The following is a 22,290-nucleotide window of genomic DNA, read 5'->3' as shown; positions in this document are numbered from 1 at the left end:
GAAAAAATACATCCAAACCGTTGATTGCAGCAAATAAACAGTCCTGATCAGGACTGTCTCGCCGCACAAAACCATGGGCCGGAGAGGATCCATTTCCATTTTCAATCAGAATTATTTCCTCTTCTAGTAACATCGATCGAATAATTGGGTCTTGGTCATGTTTATTGGGCGGCAGCATATAAGGCCAAGGAAAGACTGCGTTATAAAAATTCTGAAGAAAATAAGAAAAATAAAATGTCAAAGTGAATATACTGAACGGCTGCATCTAAACCTGCTTGCAAAAGTAGGTTGGCTTGAAAACAAAAAGTCTACACCCATTGTTCTCAATTTTACTGTCCAAAAGTGTTTTGGACGGTCCGGATTTTTAAAAACTCTTTCAGGGAAGAGTTTAATTTTTAAAAATTCTTTGCAGGGAAGAGTTAAAATCCGAACCATTGATTGCCGAAACGAACGATGAAATTGAGCGCTGCGGTAAAACAAAGTGGTGAGGGTAGACGGTCTGGCCTGAAATTGACCTCCCCGTCTTGTGTTGTATTGCATTATTATTATTATGGGGTAGTAGAATGATCCAAAAAGGAATCCAAATATAACTTCACACACTTAGAGCAACTCGAGCCATTACTCTACTCCTTCCCAAAATTCAAAATCACAACAAACAATGAAAATGAGTTTTATCTTCTCTCTCAGATTTATACTTGGATATTACTTACAATGGACTGCTAGTCTGCTATTTTGATTACATATTGTAATGGGTCAAATCATGCAAATTGTTTTCCCCTTTCCATGTGACTTGGTTTTATTTTTAGGTTGGTTTGCTTTCTATGAATGGTAATTTACCAAAAAAAAAAAGAAAAAGAAAAGAGGTTCATCTTGAGTTCAAATGATTTCGCTAAAGTTATAATTCAACTAACTACCATGGCCGGCTCTGGGCTAAGACCCATGAGGCGCAAGCCTTAAGCTCCAAAAATGTCCAAAAATTAGGACCTTCACTTGTTTTTAGTACCTAGTATATTGACCGAGTATTTTTTAATCCATGAATATGTTTTACATAAGGCCCAATGGCCCAGTAAAAATGGAACGGAGTAAGAAACAAAAAGAGAGAATACAGTTGGATCACGGGACGTCAGGATCGCTGATCTTTGAAAAAATTACTCGGTTTGGTGAGTGCATCATTAACATAGATTCATCTTTTCTCCTTAAACGATAAATTTCCATTGCAAACAAACCCAAGGAACTGACAAAGAAGAAATTACACGTTAAGTGATAGGGTATTAAGGGCCTCATTTTCGAAAATCGTCTTAGGCCTCCGAAATCTCAGAGCCAGCCCTGCTAACTACCGTGTAGAAAAGCAATAAGTGTTTGACCTCCATAATGTCACATGCTCGAATCTTACGGAAGCCAAACATTCCAAACCTTGGGGTTACTTGATGGTTTGTCCCATCGTTAAGCCATTTTGATAGTGTTGTATTTCTCATCTCTTCCAATTACCTTTCACCAACTTCAAAATTTTGTGTTCTAGAGCATCAATCTAACTCTAGCTAGAGTTCGGATTCACTTAAATTTCTTTTGCAGGAAATCACATCGTGAGAGGCCCGCGGCAACGGACATAGACAGTTGGGATCCATAAAATTGGTCCAAATAAATCAAAAAATTACTCATGTAAGAGTGCATATGAAGGTGAAAGCCTAGAGAATAAAATATTTCACAGGTAATATTCCTTGTTTGAAAAAAAAAGAAAGATAAAGATCTAAATAGTTTAGAGGTGCTTATTAAAATTTCAGGATAAATCAGAAAGTTCTCTTTATTTGACAACTGAGGAATTCATTGAAAGAGCAAGAAACAAGATACAGGGAACTAGGGAAGGTATACCTTCCGAAAATACAAGTCTAGCAACTAGCTAACATTAAACAAAAAAGTTATAAATATGCCAAGATTGGCATGAGACATGACAAGAGCAGGGTTTTGAACGGAGAATCATGTATTATCCAACCACTGGGGTGGTAGTTCAAGTGGCTAAGGCAGTCGGGTTAAAACCATCTCCTTCCTATCGGCCTTGAGTTCGAGTTGACTTAGGACCAGATGGTTGGGTTGTGGGGGCCTCATGTCCACTGGTATTTTGGTGGGGTTCTGGTGATGGGTCCGCAACATGGTGATAAGACAAATGTGTCCTCCCCTAACGGATCAACTATGGCTCAAATCTGAACATTCCAGGACGGGTGGGTTCCCTTATGGTCGCGCCCAAGGAAAATCAACTACGCTGGTCGCCCCACCCCACCTTTTCACTGAGCAAAGAAAATTGTATTGATTATCCAAGTTTTGTCCAATCATACAAGAGTTTTTTTGGGGGGGTTCGGGGGAGGTGGCATTTATTTTGTTACATTGCATATTGCATTCTACCAAGGATGAGGTAGTTATTTTTGCCACCAAATTTAGGGTTCTTGCATCACTTTAGTACAAATGGCCAGCTAATGTGGTAGGCCCAAGGTATAGCAGGATTAACCGAAGTTGGTGGCTCAAAAATATGCAATATGGATCCGTTTATTAAAAAATATGCAATATAGATTTTGTTTGAAAGATTCTTTAAACGATGCAAAAAAAAAAATTTAAAAATATTTTCGTAAGCACATTATTTTTAAGCTTGAAAATTGAAAATAAGTACTTATTTTTTAAGAAGGTGTAATGGAATGGATTCGGAACATCTTTTTGGTGTTTCTTGAAAAGATATAGCATGGTTTGTTCTTTTAAGAGTTAGATTTATGGAAAGAAGACTCTCCAAACATTTGTTCTGGTCGACGGTTTGTGAGACTTATGTTTGGTTTACGTTCAACGGCAAGTAAGATGGGAAAACGATATGAAAACGATGAGCGCTCTTATTTTCAAAGCAGATTGTAAAATATAGCATTTGGTGAAGTACTTATGAAAACAACCAAACAAGACCGCCATTCATGACAAGATTCAAAATGTTTGAAATTTTGCAAGCGTCTAGAACTAGAAGGAAGCCTCCATTCTGGAAAGTATTGACTAGTATAACTTTGCTCTCAAATAGGGGCAAACATTACATCAGAAAGCCAAAATCCAAAATTAGGCAGGCAAGCAGTGAGCAAACTTTGAAAGTAACATGCTAGTTGGCTGCGAAATTTCCCAAGGCATTAAAAACTTGGTCACTGTACAGGATGCAATATTTCAGGTGGATTCTTCAATTATTTTTTCGGTTTGGCCATTAGGGGTATCCGGGTCAGGTTACGTGCACCTTAACTGATCCCCTCCCCGATCTGATCAAATGCAGGCCATCCACATGGGAACTAGGTGGATTCACAACCAGTTTTTAAAAGGGTGATTAGTAACATTAAGGGCCGTTTTGTAGCCCTCTAGCTTGGGGAGAATTATTTACCATAAGAGGACGATATGACAGACGGTTGAAATTGTTAAGAAGAGAGATTAGTTTATACTCGGTCTAGTTTATAATTTGTATGGGTGGAAAAACTGGGGTGGGTGATTTTAAAAAATGACAACTTTGACCCTTTAAAGTTCCATTTCATGCCCAAGTTTGGAGGTGGGGAGAGGCAATTATGGACAGGGCATTTCCGTAAATAGTCTGGTTGCAGAGGGACTTTAGTTTCCGGGATAACCAATCCGGATGTGTGTGTCCATCATACACCGAATTAATTAGTCCCAGATTGGTTAGTTCGGACAATTACTCTATCCGGTCTGGTCACAAAACAGGCCCCAAAGGGGAGAGAGAAGAATTTTCATTCCAAGAGAAGAATTGAACAGTAGCAATAACTCATCACAGAACTAATCAGTAACTCGAAAAGTTTTTATACAGAAAGCTGGTGAAGTACAATGACCAAACTCGTGGTACGTTGCGCTCATACGAAAATGTACAAAGTGATCCGGAAAATGGTCTATCTGAGTGTTTTCAAGAACAAAACAGAAAAATCCTGCAACTAAAAAAATAACCAAAGAGCTCTTTGTGTCCGGAAAATTTACATCAAGACGTAATTACAGATCTCTTCTGCATAGAGGGCAAGAACCATGTCTTACCAGCCACTCATCAATGCATGGTAGGTGGAACATGTGATGACAATGGGGCAAACTTCTAACAGTCTCACCAAGCTGAAAGTCCTGAACATGTAAAATGCAGAGTGTGTGATTAGAAAAGGTTATTCACAAGAAAATCTTCCTCGTAAATGTCTACATCTATGTCGCATGGACTCCTCTAAATGTATAGTGTAACCGTGTTGCGCACTTGAGCAAGGACATGTGCAACGTGTTAAACATATCAACTGGTCATTCAGTTGGAAGTATATTTAGCGGTTGAAGTTACCGCGTCACTATGCATTAACCTCGCATATTAAATGAAACGCCATTACCTTGTTAACTTCGAAAAACAACAGAAATGTGTTACAACATATGAATATTTTGCGGTGTCCAGATCCAATACCTGAAGACACACGGAACAGGAGGCTTTCTCCCCGGATGCATCTACATTGTTGTTGCTAGTGATTTTGACCTTCGGAATCTTTTCAACTCTATCTCCAGCCAAACCCTTAGAGCCCCCAGTTTCAAACATATTGGGGATCTCTTCAAAACTTACTTCAACAGCACCCATCTAATCAAACACATTGAAATCATCAGCAAATATAAGTTTAAAAAGTCGTCATCAGTATAAGGCTTTACATAGCTTGTGTCTGAGGTGTAAAGTACCTGACTTTGCACTGCACTCAACATGGCCGGACCGATTCTCTCACGCACCAGTCTACCACTTAGAAGGCTTGCAATAACATCAATCTTCAAAAAATTTAAAAGATTCATCAAATGATTTTCAAATTGAGATTTTGCTTTTTAAATATGTAAATATCGGAATAATTCATCAACTAAAACGGAACATGTGTGGGCTGTGCTTGGATTTTGTAGAGGAACTTCACGGGAATGGACAATGAGAAGGAAACAAAGAAATCAATTTGATTCTTTGCCTCATTATCTTCTTATATTGTCATTTGAACTATTCATTCCCCTTAACAAATCCCTCGACAAATCCACGACCCCAACACAGCTATCTTGAAACGGGCCGGAAAAACGATCGCTTACCAAGTAGAGCAGACACACAATTCCAGATTCATCTGATTGCCAGAGAACAAGTGAAGCTTCGAAAACCTCAATAGAGAAAACAGCTCCAGAGATGGCTCCAACTGCAGCCCCACGCACAAACCCGCTCTCGGTCTCTTGGCCTATCAAAGCTCCCGTCATTGCTCCTAATAAAGTACCCACTGTCCATAACAAGGCAATTCCTCGCATTACTAGCTACTCAGCATAATATTTTCATAAGCAGACAAAAAGTGAAAAACATGCATCGTGTTCCTGTCATTCTATACAAATCTTTGTTTTGATGACACAGGGGTCAGGGCTAGGTTCCAACAAATCCTCGGGCTAAATCCTTGGGCATATCAACCGCAAGAAGTAAGGAATGAAATTAACCATTAGTCCACCCATTGAAATTGGAACATGAGACCTCCTGATTCTACGCATAATAGATTTGGATGGCCATATCTTACAACGAACACGTGTGTATCTCATTCTCTTCAACCATCCCAGCTCAAATCCAACAAACAGTAGAGTTAAATCCTTAACCCACAAGGCAGCCTTTTACTGTTCAAAGAATTGAAAGATCAGGATGCTAAGTGGATGTATGGGAGGGATTGTTTGGCTTCATTTCGGAATGTGCGATTGTGATTATAGATTATAGATTGTTCGCAAGGAATTCACAGAATGCATTATTAAACCAGGCATAAGGTAATCCAACGCCACCTCAAATTATTAAACCCCAATTCACATTCTATAAAACCTGGGAGTAAGTGTTAAACATTGAGCCAAAGAACACAACCAAATTCCAATCTTTTACCAACCAAAGACATTGCAATGATAAATCGCCATTTGATCAACAAAACCATAGAATTCAGACTCCGTAAGAATCTTTTTTTATTTGATAACTTAACTGTCCAGGCCAGCTCACACGTGCACCTTGACTAATCCCAGGATACCAACCCCACCGTCCGCTAAGAATTTGTACTAATCGAAGGAAGAACATCTACTTCTCAAAGAATTTGAAGGCAACGTCTCTAATTAAACACCGCGTATTATCAACCCCAATTCATTATCTACAACCAATTAACCATGATTGCGAAGGGTTGATATTACAGCAAAATAACCTCAAAGGCACAAACTAATACCAGTCTTTTGCAAACCCAGGTCAGAAAACAAATGCATTTTGCAAACCCAGGACAGCAATCTGGAAAACAAATTTGAGTAAAGGAAATATACGTACCTAAAGCGAAGAAGAAGGTGAAAATCGCAGAAAACACATTCCCAATGACCGTAGAGACCCCGAATCTGAAGAATTCTTTGGCTTTATCGATCAAATTCCCGAACGAATACATAGGCAGGGAATGAGACGGGTATCCATAAACCTCCATCGATTTTACCAAGAACTAGTTTAATTTGCCTTTCTCTGATCGAATTTTGCGTGCATATAAAAATACACACGCATACGTCTGTGTATATATATGGGGTTTACAAAGGGAAGAGGTTGGAGGGGATTTTCAATCGAGTATGCTTAGTCATTAAGAGAAGGTGAAAAGAACCCACATGTGAGAAACGAAACCAACTCGCATTAATTGGCTGCCTTTTTTTTTTTTCTTTTTCTACCCTTTCTATGAACGTCTCTCTCTCTCCCCGACGGACCAAATCAAAATGGGTTTCAATGAAGAAATGGTTGTTCAATCAAAGACACGAGACCATGTCAAAAAAAAAAAAAAAAATCAAAGACACGAGAGAGGGAAGGTTCTGGGTTGACAAATTGGAGGTGAAGAGTAGGCGTCCACACAAGATCACAGGCCAAAGTTGTTTTTATGATTTTATTGTCAAATCACTCGTTTTCTCTCCACGGAGAAAATTAGGAGAGAGATGGGCAGGAGAGAGAGAGCCCCTGGTTGTGAGACTAGTTGATTTGTGGATTTGCTACCCATTAGGCCTCGTTCCGGAACGTGAAATAAGTCCTTATTTTTTAAGTAGGTAATTTCAAGCTCAAAAATAATAAATTTATTAAAATCTAAAAATATGCAATATGGATCTAGTTTGAAAGATCTCAATGAGATCTTTAATACGGTGCAAAAAAAATCAAAAAATTATTTTTCATTTATATTATTTTTTAGTTTGAAAATGTGAAATACGTACTTATTTTTTAAGAAGGTGTTTTGAAACGGGCTCTAATCAGGTTAGATTTTTGAAGTCAAGTCACAACAAGAGAATTAGAGCCCATTCCAGAACACCTTCTTAAAAAATAAATACTTATTTCATATTTTCAAATTAAAAAATAATGCAAATGAAAAATAATTTTTTAATTTTTTTTGCACCGTATTAAAGATCTCAATGAGATCTTTCAAATAAGATCCATATTGCATATTTTTAGATTTTAATAAACTTATCATTTTGAGCTTAAAATTATCTTCTTAAAAAATAAGTTCTTATTTCGCGTTACGAAACGGAGCCTAATTAGTGTTGATGGTCTGCCTTTGACCGGATTAAGAGTTAGTTTTGTTTTTTTGTTTTTTTTAATCAACGAGGGCTATTCTTGTTAGAGAGAGCCCCGAGGGCTAATATGATTGGTTGGTAAGTTTGCTCTCTATTGATTATGGTTCAATTCTTGATGTTAGATCACAAGAAAATAATTATCTAATTCCAATGTTAATGGTCTGCCTTTGACCCGACCGAGGGCTAGTCTGGTTAAAAAAAACCCTAAGGGCTAGTTTGATTGGTTGGTAAGTTTGTTCTTCATTGATCAACGTTTGATTCTTGAAGTCAAGTCGCATGGAAATAACTTCTCATGAATTCTCTACTTTCGATGCATAGTCTGCCTCTCAACAAACAGACCGGAGATGAGATTAGTTGAGGTAATTTTGATGGAAAAAAAAAAAGGAGAGAGAAGAAGTGTATATGTATAGGGTAAATTGCTAATCCCCCCGACACCCCCGACCCCACCTCTCTTTTCCCGAATTACCCCGCCTCCCCCTCTCTCTCTCTCTCTCTCTCTCTCTTTTCTTTCTTTCTTTCCTTACAGTTTCCTTTTCTTCTTTTTTTCCCTTTTCTTTTCAGTTTGATTTTTTTTTTTTTTCATTTTATTTCCTTTTCTTTCTTTCCGGTTTGAATTTTTTTTTCTTTTTAATAATAGGTTCAAGTCTAATTCTAAGCTTTGTAAAGTAATTAAGAGAAAAAAAGTGTTTCAATTGATCATGTTTATACGACTGTTTTATTTTTATTTTTTTGTTCTTTATAGATTAAAAAATATAGTTACGAAAATAAGTGTTTCAATTTTCAATTCGTTTGAACCAGTGCAAAGATGTTATTTTCTGATCATTTCATCCTAAATGGTTGTAATAAATTTTTGGCTTCAAGGCCTTTCAATGGACACCTTAAAAGAGTCTTGAAACTAAATAATGAGTCTTATGGTGTTTGTTGAAAGACCTTAAACCAAAAAATTCATTATGACCATTTAAAATAAAATAATAAAAAAAAACGATCTTTACTCTGATTTAACTGAATTGAAAATTAAAGCACTTAATTCTTGAATTATATTTTTAAATATACAAAGGGTGTATTTATAGAAATTAAATAAATAAGATATAAGTAATTAAATAAAAAAATAAATTAAAAAGTAGGGGGACCCGAGGGCTCTGCTGTTTCCATTGGCACAGTAGCCCCTACGAAGCCCCTAAAACGTTTCCGTTTTAGTTTTAAAAAAAATAGAAACCAGCCATTTGCAATCCTATGGAGTAGAAACGTGATTTGAAGCAACATACTACTGAATCAGTTAAGAGGATCTATGCTAAATAATGGTTAACAAATTTATTAAATTGTACTATAGTTTCCTAAATATAACATTTGTATTCTGGGTTAGTACGTCGTTTGCAAAATACATTTCGTAATTAGTTCCCGAACACTAATTGTAATCTTAATGAATTTTTTGCTTCACGGCCTTTTAACGAGCACGCTAAAACTTATTATTTAATTTCAAAACTCTCTTAGGGTTAGGGTGTTCATTGAAAGGCCTTGGAGCCAAAAATTTATTACGTCCATTTAGGATGAAATGATCAGAAACATGACATCTTTGCACTGGTTCAAACGGATTGAAAATTGTAACACTTATTTTCGTAACTATATTTTTTAATCTATAAAGGACAAAAAAATAAAAATAAAACAGTCGTATAAACATGATCAATTGAAACACTTTTTTTTCTCTCAATTACTTTATAAAGCTTAGAATTAGACTTGAACCTATTATTAAAGGAAAAAAATTTAAACTAGAAAGAAAGAAAAAGAAATAAAATGAAAAAAAAAATCAAACCAGAAAGAAAAGGAAAAAAAAAAAGAAAGAAGGAAACTGTAAAGAAAGAAAGAAAGAAAAGGAAGAGAGAGAGAGGCGGGGGTAATTCCGGGAAAGGAGAGGTGGGGCCCGGGGGCGGGGGTGGAATAGCAGCTCTCATGTAGGTGGCAGAGATATTTTCATTGGGTGGGTCCGTTTGTATGTGATTAGGGGCGTGTGAGATCTAGACCGTGGAATAAAGTGCTTCTAGTCTTTTAATTGGTTGGGTTGGATCGGATGCTGGAATGTATACGTGTTGCGTGGAGCAAGCAACAACCATGAGATTGTGACCGTGCCAACATGCCTAGTAGTTGATACGAGTGTGTGAACGCGAGCGCGATCGTGAAAATGCTTTTTAAAACGTATCCTAAACTATTGAAATCGCGAGAACACAAGGATAGTGCGAGAATTGAGAGTCGGAGGACAGTGATCTCATGTGACTAAAATCTAACTACACAATGATTTTATTTTTTTGAATTGACCACACTATGAAATTGAAATTGAAATATGAAATGTTAAAATGCTTTAGGAGCCTTAAACATTGAGGATCGGTTCCTCGTCAGTACCTCAAAGAAGTTGAACCGTTTAATCCGCTCGTTAGTGAGTCCTTTGTACGCCCATTTCCATGATCAAGGTCGTTTCACTTTTTTAGACACCATCGAGAAAGTCAATTAGGCTAAAAATCATGTTTATCGACTTTGGTTTGTTATTTTTTCAAAGCATATTCGAGTAATCAAAAATGGTAAAATTTCTTTTTTTGAAACAAATCAGAACTCATTTTTCACAACAAAGATGTATTCTAAAAAGCATATCAGCGTTTTTGGATCTAAAATGGCACTATTATTTGAGGAGTCAGCCTAGTTTGTTTTGGGATTTCAAAACTCTGGGCACCGTATCCGATAAATTTTCTCTATCTATCTCTCCAATTATTACTTTAAATAAAAAACATCCCACAAAACTCAAACTTTTGACGAGAAATATTAGACTGGAGATTTAAAGAAGACAAGAAATATTTGACTGGAAGTCAAAATTTTTGAAATAAATAAGACGTATTTGGGTGGGCTACTTATTAGCCAAATCAAGGTCCACCTGTGCCTGATTGCGGTCAAAACGGGTACTAATATTTATTGTATCTTGCATGAGAAAATCTTCTTTAAAGTTGTTTCGTAAAAAAGAAGTTACGAAGCTCCATCGCGATCGTCCAAAGTATTTTTAGACGTTCCAGATATTAATAAAATTTTTCTGAGAAAGAGTTAATTATGACCGATCATAATTGAAAATGAATTTTAGCCATTAATTACGCGAATATATGACTGAGATTGCGCCGCTCCGTGAACTAATTGTTCACGGAGCCTACTTGAAATCCTATCTCATTGTACATATACTATTCCAATTTTGGCATACAATTTCAAAAACCCCATGAATAGTAGGTCAACAAGATCATCCCCTCATACTCTTGCGGCCTTGCCATTATTCCCTACTAGCTAGCTACCACCTGTAAAACTTGATTCCATTTCAAAGAGCATGCTAATCTTGATTGCAGTTTTTAGGGGTTTTCTGCTTATTATTTATGGTTCGTTTGTTTCGAAGTAAAATGTTTTCCGATGTAAATTTTTTTTTTCATGTAAAATGATTTTGCAAAAAACAAAAGTTTAATTTTTATTTTTCGGTGTTTGGTTGATAGTTGGTTGATTGTTGTAAAATGATGTATATATGTATGTACGTATGTATTACATACAAAATTTTATCGTCTTTGATGAGAAAGCACATGGTTAGGTCAAAGGTGGATGAGATTGGAACCATGAGAGAGCTCAGTAAAGTAATGTAATTATTAGTCAAGCAATGAAGCTAAGTTCAAAAAATAACTTACCACCTTTTCAAGGAGAAAACATTTTCAACCATATAAAGTAAAATGTTTTACCTGGTGTCCTAGTCTAATTCCAAACTCACTAGCCTATAAAAATAATAACTAATAAAATTACAACTCGATATAAATATGTGTTTTGTCAAATAAAATTGCCAATACAAGAAGACTCCGAAATTTGGTCCTTACATTTTTAAATTTTCCTCGTCAAGATAAATGATTAATTCCAAAAATAAAATGTGAATCTAACCAAAAAAAAAACTAGAAAAGACGAACAAAATACATAAAATTTAGGGAGAACTTTGCAAATAGTATGGGCTACAAGAAGTAAATCAGCCTGCTCATAATTTATCATCATCCAAGTGCTCTCTCTCTCTCCCTCGTAACATCTAAACATGGTGCAAGAGATATGGTGACTAAGAACACCTACAATCATAACTTTAACTTTCTCTTGCAAAATAGATCCTACCCGACTCGGGAGATGTGTTGTTCAGCACTGTGTTGTGCCCATCTGGGTCATTGATCTCGGAAATCAACAGTCCGGTTTGCCAAACGAGTAAACGGTTGAGATTATGCACAAGATTGTTGGATCCGGTCCGTTGATTGCCGAGCATGGACGATCTGGACCGTGATAAGTGCCGAAATAGTAATATTTTGGTCTTCCAAACTACATTTGTTAGTAATTTATATTTGTTACTTGATATATTTTGTTTTTATTTTGTTTATAGGTTTGATCGAGCTGATTGCCCAAAATATTGGATAAGAAGAAGATTCAAAAGAAGTTTGGGTCAAAGTGCAAAGGATTTCAAAGATGAAAATTTTACAGCCACAAATGTAAATTTCCATTCGTACGAGAGATCAGGGATGACATTTGCTTTCCTTCAACTGCACCAGGTTGAACAATCAAATGTGTTGCCTGATGGAGTATGTTTACGGCCTACTTATGAGGCAATAGCCATGGGGAACTCGATGTGGAACCGATTATCCGTGCCTGACAGCACTCTCTCTATGAGTGGGACAAGAGATCAACTTACATAAAGGAACCACCTTTTTTCGAAAACATGACGTACCGCATGGAGTGACAGAAGCCTACTGCCTGCTTGTCTTTGGAGACTCTCTTCCGATTGACCACATCGATCTCACCTGATGGAAGCATTCACAGCTAGCGATGGTCCTGCTGCCAAATACCTCATGGAACATGGGGTTTGATAGAAGAGCTAGACTTTCATTCATATGGGAGTCGTCGTGGTAATCATGAAGTGATGATGAGGGGAACTTTCGCGAATGTTCACCTCTGGAACAAACTATTGGGCGAAGTTGGGCCGAAAATGATTCATATTCCCAGTGGTGAGAGGCTCTCCATGTTCGATGCTGCCATGGTAAAATGTCTTCTAGACTCTTTACTTATTTCCTTGGATTTTCACAGCGAGAGATGCTGATACACACTGTCAAATGGAAAGGCTGAATCCAGAATATCCCAATTGGGGAAATATCGATCTCTCGAGGGGAAAAATAAGTAACCTAGGAGATATTGATGCTCCGACTCCGTTTCTCCTCGATAAAACAGATTTACTGCAATGGCAAAGCCTCCTACTTTTATCACTTACGAGATAGTTGAAGCAGCATGTGCGGGTTTTGTCGCAACTTAAATCACGAGAAAATTGGTTTCTGCTAAAAGCTGTTTTTGAACCATAAGCAAAAGCATAAGTTGTGGCAAACAACTCGCCTAGTTATCAAAATGGAAAAAAGAGAGGAGAGAGAACTAAAAGCTCGTTTTACAGGCTGCAACAACCACCCTCATGGATGATCATAACTTGTAGCTCTGGTGGTAAATTCTACAAGGCATTTCGCGAGGAGCCTTTTTACTTTCTTTTCAAATTTCTGGCTTAATACTTCTATTTCAATCTGAGCAGAGGTACAAGAGTGAGGGCCATGATACCATTATTTTGGCCGGCGCTGAATACGGGACTGGAAGTTCTCGGGACTGGGTTGCCAAGGGTTCAATGCCACTGGTCCGCCCCGATATATCACCGCTATGCCTTTTAATTCCCGTTATTTACTACTATTTCGCCTTCTAAATAGCACCTTAAGTTATTACTCTGATTCAGGGGGTGAAAGCGGTAATAGCCAAGAGCTTTGAAAGCACTCACAGGAGCAATCTGGTGGGCATGGGTATCAAACCGTTATGCTTTAAAGACGGGGAGGATGCCGAGACACTTGGTTTTACAGGACGTGAAAGCTACACCATCGACCTCCCAAGTAGCGGGAGCGAGATGAAGCCTGGACAAGACATTCCTGTCCCATCGGACAATGGGAAGTCATTCACATGTACCCTACGATTCGATACCGAGGTGTGAACAAACAAACTCTGCATTTTGTCTTAGTAAGGCTTGTTTATCGAAGAAAATGATGCAGAAACAAAAGATTCATGCAAAAATTTTACCAGAATCATGTGCAAAGTTGCATTTTTCGAGTTATGAGCCACCAGAATCATGTGCCACTTTCTCCCTATGTTCGTGTCACTCGACTATCAGATGTCAATGCATTTCTTCTTTGGTGCAGGTAGAACTGGCTTATTTTGATCATGGAGGTATTCTGCGTTATGTCATCAGGAAGTTACTTGGCGATGCAAAGCATCAATGAATCGTAAGTTTCCAAAAGCGGGGCATCACTTCAGAAACAACAAGAAGCATACAAATCTTTGGAATGACCAATGCAGTTATAAGTCACATTCGGAGTTGTGAATTTAGAGTCGAAACAGCGTTCATCGAATCATCGGTTCTTGTTTACTTACGTTCAATAGTTGCACTAATGCTTCACCACATCTCCATTGTTGCCATGAACTGTATGCAACTCTTAAAAATTAAGGAACAAATAGAACTAGGGGTGTAAATGCCGAATGGAACATAGAATGAGTAGAATGGCACGGAAGCGTGTATTAGCCTTAGTAGCTTCGATGATCTTTGAATTGATCTACTTTTGACCTATTTTTCATTGACAAAACTTTATTACTTTTATGGTTGAATTCCACCATCTTCCATTACTTTGAAAATACTCTTTTATCGATATGAAATAGGTTTTGATCCGATTTAAAATGTAGGTGATGCAAAGATTTTTCCAAAACGATGTGTTTTCCGACCCCGTTGAGGGTAAAATCATCGTACCTTTGCAAATAATTTTGAATCCAAACTAGTATGGTTAGAAAGTAAACTCATCAAGCTTTTCAACGGTTAAAATCACACACAAATCGAAGTTTGGGAATGTACATGGTATTCATGAAGTTTGGCCTTGTGTGCGATGCACCTGGGGCACTATGCAATGCGCCCGAGACGCACTTAGATGCGCCCGGGCGCATGTAATTGCTCCTGGGCGCATTATAAAACGACGCCTTTGAAGTTTGGCCTTGTGTGCGATGCACCTGGGGCGCTATGCAACGCGCCTAAGACGCACTTGGATGCGCCCGGGCGCATGTAATTGCTTCTAAGGCGAATTATACGACAACGCCTTTGAAGTTTGGCCTTGTGTGCGATGCATCCGGGGCGCTATGCAATGCGCCTGAGACGCACTTGGATGCGCCCAGGTGCATGTAATTGCTTCTAGGCGCATGTAATTGCTCCTGGGCGCATTAAACAACGACGCCTTTGAAGTTTGGTCTTGTGCGATGCACCTGGGGTGCTATGCAACGCGCCTGAGACGCACTTGGATGTGCTCGGGCGCATGTAATTGCTCCTGAGGCGCATTATACAACAACACCTTTGAAGTTTGGCCTTGTGTGCGATGCATCCGGGGTGCTATGCAATGCGCCTGAGACGCACTTGGATGCGCCCGGGCGCATGTAATTGCTTCTAGGCGCATGTAATTGCTCCTGGGCGCATTAAACAACGACGCCTTTGAAGTTGGGTCTTGTGCGATGCACCTGGGGTGCTATGCAACGCGCCTGAGACACACTTGGATGCGCCCGGGTGCATGCAATTGCTCCTGAGGCGCATTATACAACAACGCCTTTGAAGTTTGGCCTTGTGTGCGATGCATCCGGGGTGCTATGCAATGCGCCTGAGACGCACTTGGATGCACCCAGGCGCATGTAATTGCTCCCGAGGCACATTATACAACACCGCCTTTGAAGTTTGGCCTTGTGTGTGATGCACCCGGGACGCTATGCAATGCGCCTGAGACACACTTTGATGCGCCCAGGCACATGTAATTGCTCTTGAGGTTCATTATACAACGCCTTCTCTCCTCTGTCAATTTGTCTCACTCCTCATCAACTCAGCCTCCTCCTCTGTCTCACTCTTCATCAACCACGCCTTCTTTACTCTTCATCCTCCTTCACCACCACCACCACCACGACGTTACCACCCAAATCAAGATCCAATCCCGTGAAATTAGTTTTTTATGTACTTTCTCCCTATGTTTGTGTCACTCAACTATCGGATGTCAATGCACTTCTTCCTCTTGTTGCCCTTTGACCTGGGGTTCCTTTTGTTTGGTGCAGGTAGAACGGCTTCCTTTGATCATGGAGGCATTCTGCATTATGTTATCAGGAAGTTACTCGGCTATGCAAAGCATTAATGAATCGTAAGTTTCCAAGAGCGGGGCGTCACTTCAGAAAGAACAAGAAGCATACAGATCTTTGGAATGACCGATGCAATTATAAGTCACATTCGGAGTTGTGAATTTAGAGTCGAAACAGGGTTCATCGGTTCTTGTTTACTTACGTACAATGGATGCCGTGATTGTAGCTAGGTGTTCTTAATTAATCACCATCTCTCTTACACCATGCTTAGATGTTATGCATGTCTCCGTGTGTGTGTGTGTGTGTGTGTGTGAGAGAGAGAGAGAGAGAGAGAGAGAGAGAGAGAGAGAGAGAGAGAGAGAGAGAGAGAGAGAGAGAGAGAGAGAGAGAGAGCTTGGATGATGATAAATTATGAGCGGGCTGATTTACTTCTTGTAGCCCATGCTATTTGCAGAGTTCTCCGTAATTTTTGGTACTCAATTTTTTATTTTGGTATTTTGTTCATTTTTTCTATTTTTTTCGTTAGATTCACATTTTATTTTTTTTAAAATTAATTTTCTATCTCAACGAGAGGAATTTGAAAAGGAGTAAAAAATTGTGATCAAAAGAAGATGAAAAATAACCAAGCAGGAGTAGTATTTTTTGTCGTCGACTTTAAGTATAATTTTTTTTTCAACTTCAGTTCTCATTTTCATTCGTCGTCTTATTTGAATTTTTTTGACTCGGTTCTCATTTTCATATTTTTCGGATTTCTCTCTTCAAGACATATGATTAATTTCAAAAATCATACTGAAAAATTATAAACAAAAAATGCCAAAAAAAAAAAAAAAAAACTCAGACCAAAATTTTAGGGGAAACTCACTTCGTCTTCCCACCAGTCGCGTAGTTACTTCTGTTCCTAGTTGTTTGGTTTTACCGGAACGTTAATTTCTCAAAAGGAATGATCTTGCTAAAATATACATCAGTGAGTCCTTAGGAAAATAAACCCCTGGATTAACAGGGGAAAAAAAATGATGTCATGTATACATTCATTAGGTACTATAAAGTGGCATGATAATTCCTCACATTAAAAACATTTCTTAACAGAAAATAAATTAGCAAAAAAAAGTAATAATTGGAAATATGGGACAGAAAATAAATTAGCAAAAAAAGAGTAACCAAACTGAGCCTTATGTCCCAATCACTTAGGGTCGGCTACATGAATCATTTTCCATTGATTGTCAAGGGCCACTTGTTCACAAAACCGGAGAGTAATAATTGGTAATGATTGGAGAGAGATAAAAAAAAAATGAGAGTAATAATTGGAGAAAAATAAGATAATGATTAGAATCCAAAATTCAAAACCCTTAAACCAACGGGGTCTTGTAGACCAAAATCGTTGGTTGCAGACTCTCTGCAGAGGAGCTCTTGCCCGTATCATCCAATACAATCAGTATGCCCAAGAGAAGAGAAGTCATTTGTATACCTGCCAACAGGAAAAAGATACAAAGAAACAAGCAATCAAGTACTGCAAGTGGAGCAATTCCTATGTAGAAACTATATTTCAAACAATGTCTTTGATGATAATACACTGATAAGAGCACTTGACCTTTCAAGCTTGATTTGAAAGTTAAACGAGTTTTGAAAACATATTAATATTATAGCTGGGGTAGTTTATGAGATGAGCCGATTTCAAACGAGTTTTAATCGAGCCGATCCCGAACAGCTTGAATTTTTAAACAAATGAGCCAAGTAATATCTTGTTCGAGCTTCATTTAAAAACTTAACAAGTGTCAAAAAACATTTAAGCTTGGTTTGCTTGTGTAATAAGCCAATCTCGAACAAGTTTTTAATGAGCGAACGCTAGCACAAACTTTCTACGATTTCGTTCATTTCTCAGCCCTATATATAAACCATGCAATGGTAGGGTAAATTACAGGATTCAAATAATCTCATCTGGAAAATTACCTTTGGTATTGGCATATTAATAAGCCTTGAATTCGCCGACGTGCAGCCATTTTGTAGAAGACCACTTATTCCCTTTAATGACCGGGCAAGCACCTGAACCAAATCAAAGAAACTTTTAATTTCCTCAATAAACATGAAGGCGGATTTAAAGCTTTTTCAGAATGCTATTAGAGCACATGGTTTTACAACCAACAGGGTTTTAAACCCATCATATGGCACATTTTGGTTATCTAAACATTGCATAAGCCTACTAATCGCCGAGATGTGAGCTAGGATTCAGGAGGTTGCAGGTTCTAGGCGGGCGGCCGATGCCCCTTCATGCCTTGCAGCCCTCCTGGCTAGGTTGTGAACAGCTAGTCCTTCGAGGAGCGGTAGAAATTTAAGAGCGAGTGGTCCCTCACAGGGCTGGCTGTGGATCTGGAGTCCTTGTGGTCATGTCCAGGAGAGTCAGCTATAGGCGGTTGCCCCCTCTAAACTCTCCTCTTGACAACACACAGAAAGAAAAAATAGAACCAGCGTCTCTAGACATCTACACTGCACGTTTTAAGAGCTAAAACAATTGAAAATAACTAACCGTGCAAGCTTAAAGAATCTAGAGTTCCATCAGGTTTCATGCTCCAGAAAAGCAAAGCATCACCCATCTTTGGTTTAACGGAAAGTCCCTTCTTTCCAGATTGAGACAGTTCAACAGCACTAACATTTCCTTTGGCAGCAGGGAACACTGTCTCACCCCCTTCTTCTACATCTGAGCTGTGCCAATGAAAGCAGTGACAGAAAAGAGATTAGAAGGCTGTACCAAAAATGCCAAGCATTACGAAGAAAGATGCGGTGGATGCTTTAACTTACAGGTACATTAGAACGGTAGCCATCCGTTGACCACCATTCTTAATGCTAAACTCGTTCTGAAAGTAGTCATGGTGAGGCTCAAACTTTTGGCCCACCTCGTAGTGCAGAATTTGAAGCCCTTCGCCATGCTCTATAAATTACAACATTAAGACAAATTAATAGCAAACGGCAATTGGGTTTAAAAGAAAGTAGCAGTTAAAATTAAATTGTATCTGCTATGTGAAGACTTAAGCAAATCTTATGGTTGTACTCAGATTAAAAGGAAATCAAACTGGTTTGAAAAAATTTCGACTTCAGAAATAGAATAGGGTTGTCAAAACCTTGCGCAGGTGTACTGCCAGCGAGTGTATAGCATGAGGTAATGAGGTATACCTAAAGTTTGCACTTCTCATCGTCTTCTGTGTTTTTGATAAGTAGCCAAATCACCCTATAGTCCGATGCTAATAAACCAGTTGAGTCAAGTGTGCGAAGCAACAAGTTACGAGTCAAAACTAATTCATTCCCACTGGCCCACCAGCAAGGCTCGGCATAACTACGGACTCAGAAACTAATCGAGAACGTGGAAGCACCAAGGGACGAAGGGGAAGCGAGAATTTCAGCTAAAAAGTTGGTGGGCATTTGATGCCCCATCAGTACCACAGTTATGTCGTACAAATTGCAGAAAATGACTTGAGCAAAAAGATTTATGCTCTAGGACTCATGGCGGGGACAAAGTAGTTCAAACATATCAGCAACAGCAATAACAAATCTCTATAGCAGTAATCAAGGGATTGAGTGTGAATTTCGTAATAGGAGAATTATAATAAGGAAAAGATTCTTCTAATACGTTTTCCAAACTCCTTTTTAGTATACCAGTATACCACAAGCAGAATAAGGGTTCAGGCTCACTGATCTCCAATACTTATTTTACACCAAAAGCTCCATTAGTCAAGCACACCAAGGCCCTATCCAAAGCCTTCTCTTTTCCACATTAAAACTTGTAGGAATCAAAATTGAAGCTCACCCAAAATCAAAAGAGCCTTGAAACGCTCTTTGTTGAGATCAAAAGGATTAATGAGATGTTCCTCAGCCACGTACCTATGGGGATTAAAGTGAAATCTGCAATTCTTTTCTCAATGGTTTGGACTATTTTATCTCGCCCTCTAGCCAGAAATGTACCAGAGCTCGTACGTGCACTGTAAGCAAAAAGAAAAGAAAGAGGAAAAATCTCAAAGGTCTCGACATAAAAGAATGTCAAAAGCAATCAATAAATGGAGAAGTCACTTCAAATTGCCAAGAGATGAGGCAGGAAAAGCACACCTACTATCTATACCCTTGCCAGTTGTCCTATCTATAACTTTTGACCTTTTCAAGTGAGGCTTAGCAAGATTGATAAGGTATTCACATTCATCCTTGGACTGCACAAGAAAAATAGAATGAAGATTCACAAGGCGTTTAACGAAACTTCGATCAGGAACGAAATAGATCAAAACATAACGATATCAAAATCAAAACCCCAGCATTCTTTTAGCGCCAGCAGATATATGTAAGACAACCCTACAATTGTAGGTTCATAGCCAATCTGTGTAATTATCACGTGAAATGTAGTGTATTTCTCCAAATAATTTTACCAAAAGACATTCAACAGTCAGTGGCTGCAATTACCCAAAAAAAAAATTCAATAGGAGAGTTTGAACCCTTAAAATATCTTAAATACATACCAAGATGGCAAGATACTAACTATTCTGAGCCTGAGCTCAAAAGATTCCCAATTAATACATATCTGTTTAATTCTTATCCGAGCAATCAGTCTGCTCTTCTGGACACCTATACCAAAAATGTGTTTACCAAATGATACGACTAAAGAAAGTCCCAACTCACCTTATGAAGTATCAAGAAATAGTATTTTCAAAGGTTTCAGCGCAATCCAGGATCTCAAATCATGCAAAATTGATGGAGCTCTATAACTCTGTTTTGTGTATTAAGCGAGAAGAAAAGAAATGATATTTTCCCACCAACGCTCAAAATATTTTGTCCGAAACATAACTACCTGACTTCTATAGGAGAGTTTTATTTCTATCCATTTCTCATCCTTTCTTACGCCATCTCCAGTTTACGCAGTACACATAATTTCCCCCACATCAATCACATAAAAATTCGTGCATAACTATTACAACGAACACCTCTCTTGGTGTGAACGGTGATTCTGAACAAGGCTCCACACGTTTACTTTTCCTAATCTACTATCCGTTTAATTAGCCAAACAAAAAACTGCCAAGAATAGAAAGAAAAAATAAACGACCACCCTCATTTTCTTCTCCTTTCTTTTCTACTTCCACATCTCGCATAGTCATATTTCCATTTCTTTTCTACTTCCACATCTCGTATAGTCATATTTCCATTACACACGGATGAATTTCAATTTGAAGTTTTTTCACTTTTTCTCTGTTAGACAATATGATTTGCAAACACATTCCCCGGGCGTCTAGTAGAGAAAGAATACAGAGACAAATAAAAAACGCAGTTACCTACCCAAAGAAACTGCCAATAATAGAAGAAGAAAAAAAAAACTACCACCCTAATTTTCTTCTCCCCTCTTTTCTACTTTCACATATCAAATTTGAGATTAAATTATATACACCGGCAGTGTAAACATTCTTTTCCTCCAAATCAATTAAATTGTGCCACATGTCAAAACAGTGGTCCCAATTAGCAGAACATGGCGACATGGTGCAATCTAATTGATTTGGAGGAAAATAATGTTTACACCGGCAATGCATATAATTTAATTTCCTCAAATTTCATTACGGATGAATATCAATTGAACATTTTCACGTTTCCCGTTCTACATAATACAATTCCAGGCGTCTGGGAAAAAATACTGAGACAAATCAAAACGCAGTTAAAACGAAAACTGGTAAAATTTTACCAAGAAATTATGGTAAATGGAAGCTCTTGGCTCCGAAGAGATGACTTCAACCCACTGATCTCCTCTCCCATCATCTACTACATCACTCCTGCACACCAAATTCCCCGAAAGCCAAACCAAGTCAGCATCGGATCACATCATAGTTCAACCAAATTACAAAAAAATCAAAACAAAATAAACGACGTAGAAACTTTATATCCAACCCAAAATCAATTGGCAATGAGTGGAGAGACCGCCCAAACAATAATTAAACCAATGTGGATAATTGACAACACTCCCCCCACGTGCAAACCACCCCTGACTCGCACGAGGTCAACAAAGGATCCGGAACATACACAGATCACAACGAAATAAAGTGCAACTACGGCACAAAACAAAGGGTGAAAAGCGTCTAAAAACCTAGCTCTATATCATGTTAAAGCATCCAACTCTATTTCCTTAACAAACGAGCTCGATTCAACGCAAATGACCGGTCGACGGTCTTGTGGACGATTGTGCTGAGATCGTGAGCCTTGGGGGAGCTGCGAGAAGTGCTTGAGATGGAGATGAATTTGAGGGATAGAAGGACGACGATGATTTAGGAGCAGGTAACTAGGAGAGAGAAAATGACTGTAGCCGAGGAGGAGGATTCGCGAAAGGGATGCCGCGGAGTGTGTGTGTGTGTGTGTGAGAGAGAGAGTTTCAAATGTCTTTCTTCCTTCACAGAGTGGTGGCAAGTTGGCAACGGTTTCTTGAGAATACGGTGGGCTTTTCTTCAAAATTGCCGCCTGTTTTTATGTGAAAGATGTTTT

The 22,290-nt window shown here is 38.4% G+C and overlaps 2 protein-coding genes and 1 pseudogene across 3 annotated transcripts; 1 reads left to right on the top strand and 2 right to left on the bottom strand.

The window, feature by feature from the left end:
• Positions 1-3,796: 3,796 nt before the first annotated feature.
• Positions 3,797-6,998, bottom strand: LOC131302536 (NEP1-interacting protein 1-like). Its single transcript, XM_058329220.1, has 5 exons — positions 6,326-6,998; positions 5,092-5,270; positions 4,708-4,791; positions 4,445-4,612; positions 3,797-4,125 (listed from the first exon to the last, which is right to left on the bottom strand). Exons 1-5 carry the CDS (start codon positions 6,471-6,473, stop codon positions 4,003-4,005), a joined length of 702 nt encoding a protein of 233 aa, XP_058185203.1. The 5' UTR covers positions 6,474-6,998; the 3' UTR covers positions 3,797-4,002.
• Positions 6,999-11,854: 4,856 nt separating this feature from the next.
• On the top strand, positions 11,855-13,925 carry LOC131303219 (aconitate hydratase, cytoplasmic-like; annotated as a pseudogene).
• A 3,045-nt stretch (positions 13,926-16,970) lies between these two features.
• LOC131302531 (probable prolyl 4-hydroxylase 3) lies at positions 16,971-22,290 on the bottom strand. Of its 2 annotated transcripts, XM_058329214.1 has the most exons (7): positions 21,899-22,290; positions 21,500-21,587; positions 19,669-19,766; positions 18,592-18,721; positions 18,320-18,495; positions 17,746-17,838; positions 16,971-17,263 (listed from the first exon to the last, which is right to left on the bottom strand). In XM_058329214.1, the coding sequence occupies exons 2-6, from the start codon at positions 21,571-21,573 to the stop codon at positions 17,762-17,764; spliced, it is 555 nt and encodes a 184-aa protein (XP_058185197.1). In that variant the 5' UTR covers positions 21,574-21,587; positions 21,899-22,290; the 3' UTR covers positions 16,971-17,263; positions 17,746-17,761. The 2 variants fall into 2 exon arrangements, with proteins under 2 accessions (XP_058185197.1, XP_058185196.1); XM_058329213.1 differs by having other exon boundaries at positions 21,500-22,290.

Source organism: Rhododendron vialii, chromosome 10a (genome assembly GCF_030253575.1).
Source record: "Rhododendron vialii isolate Sample 1 chromosome 10a, ASM3025357v1".
Lineage (NCBI taxonomy): Eukaryota > Viridiplantae > Streptophyta > Magnoliopsida > Ericales > Ericaceae > Rhododendron > Rhododendron vialii.
Note: the sequence above shows the minus strand (reverse complement) of the source record. Positions and strands in the feature narration are given on the sequence as shown.

What these genes read in the sequence shown, in the direction of transcription:
- LOC131302536 (XM_058329220.1), bottom strand. Translation starts at nt 6,473, where the DNA reads ATGGAGGTTTATGGATACCCGTCTCATTCCCTGCCTATGTATTCGTTC. An exon ending in CACCTTCTTCTTCGCTTTAG is followed by an intron (nt 5,271 to 6,325) that starts GTACGTATATTT and finishes TGTTATGGACAG; the next exon opens with TGGGTACTTTATTAGGAGCA. An exon ending in CCTGTTCCGTGTGTCTTCAG is followed by an intron (nt 4,126 to 4,444) that starts GTATTGGATCTG and finishes TTACATGTTCAG; the next exon opens with GACTTTCAGCTTGGTGAGAC.
- LOC131302531 (XM_058329213.1), bottom strand. Translation starts at nt 21,573, where the DNA reads ATGATGGGAGAGGAGATCAGTGGGTTGAAGTCATCTCTTCGGAGCCAA. An exon ending in CCATTTACCATAATTTCTTG is followed by an intron (nt 19,767 to 21,499) that starts GTAAAATTTTAC and finishes TTTTGCTTACAG; the next exon opens with TGCACGTACGAGCTCTGGTA. An exon ending in GCTACCGTTCTAATGTACCT is followed by an intron (nt 18,496 to 18,591) that starts GTAAGTTAAAGC and finishes TCATTGGCACAG; the next exon opens with CTCAGATGTAGAAGAAGGGG.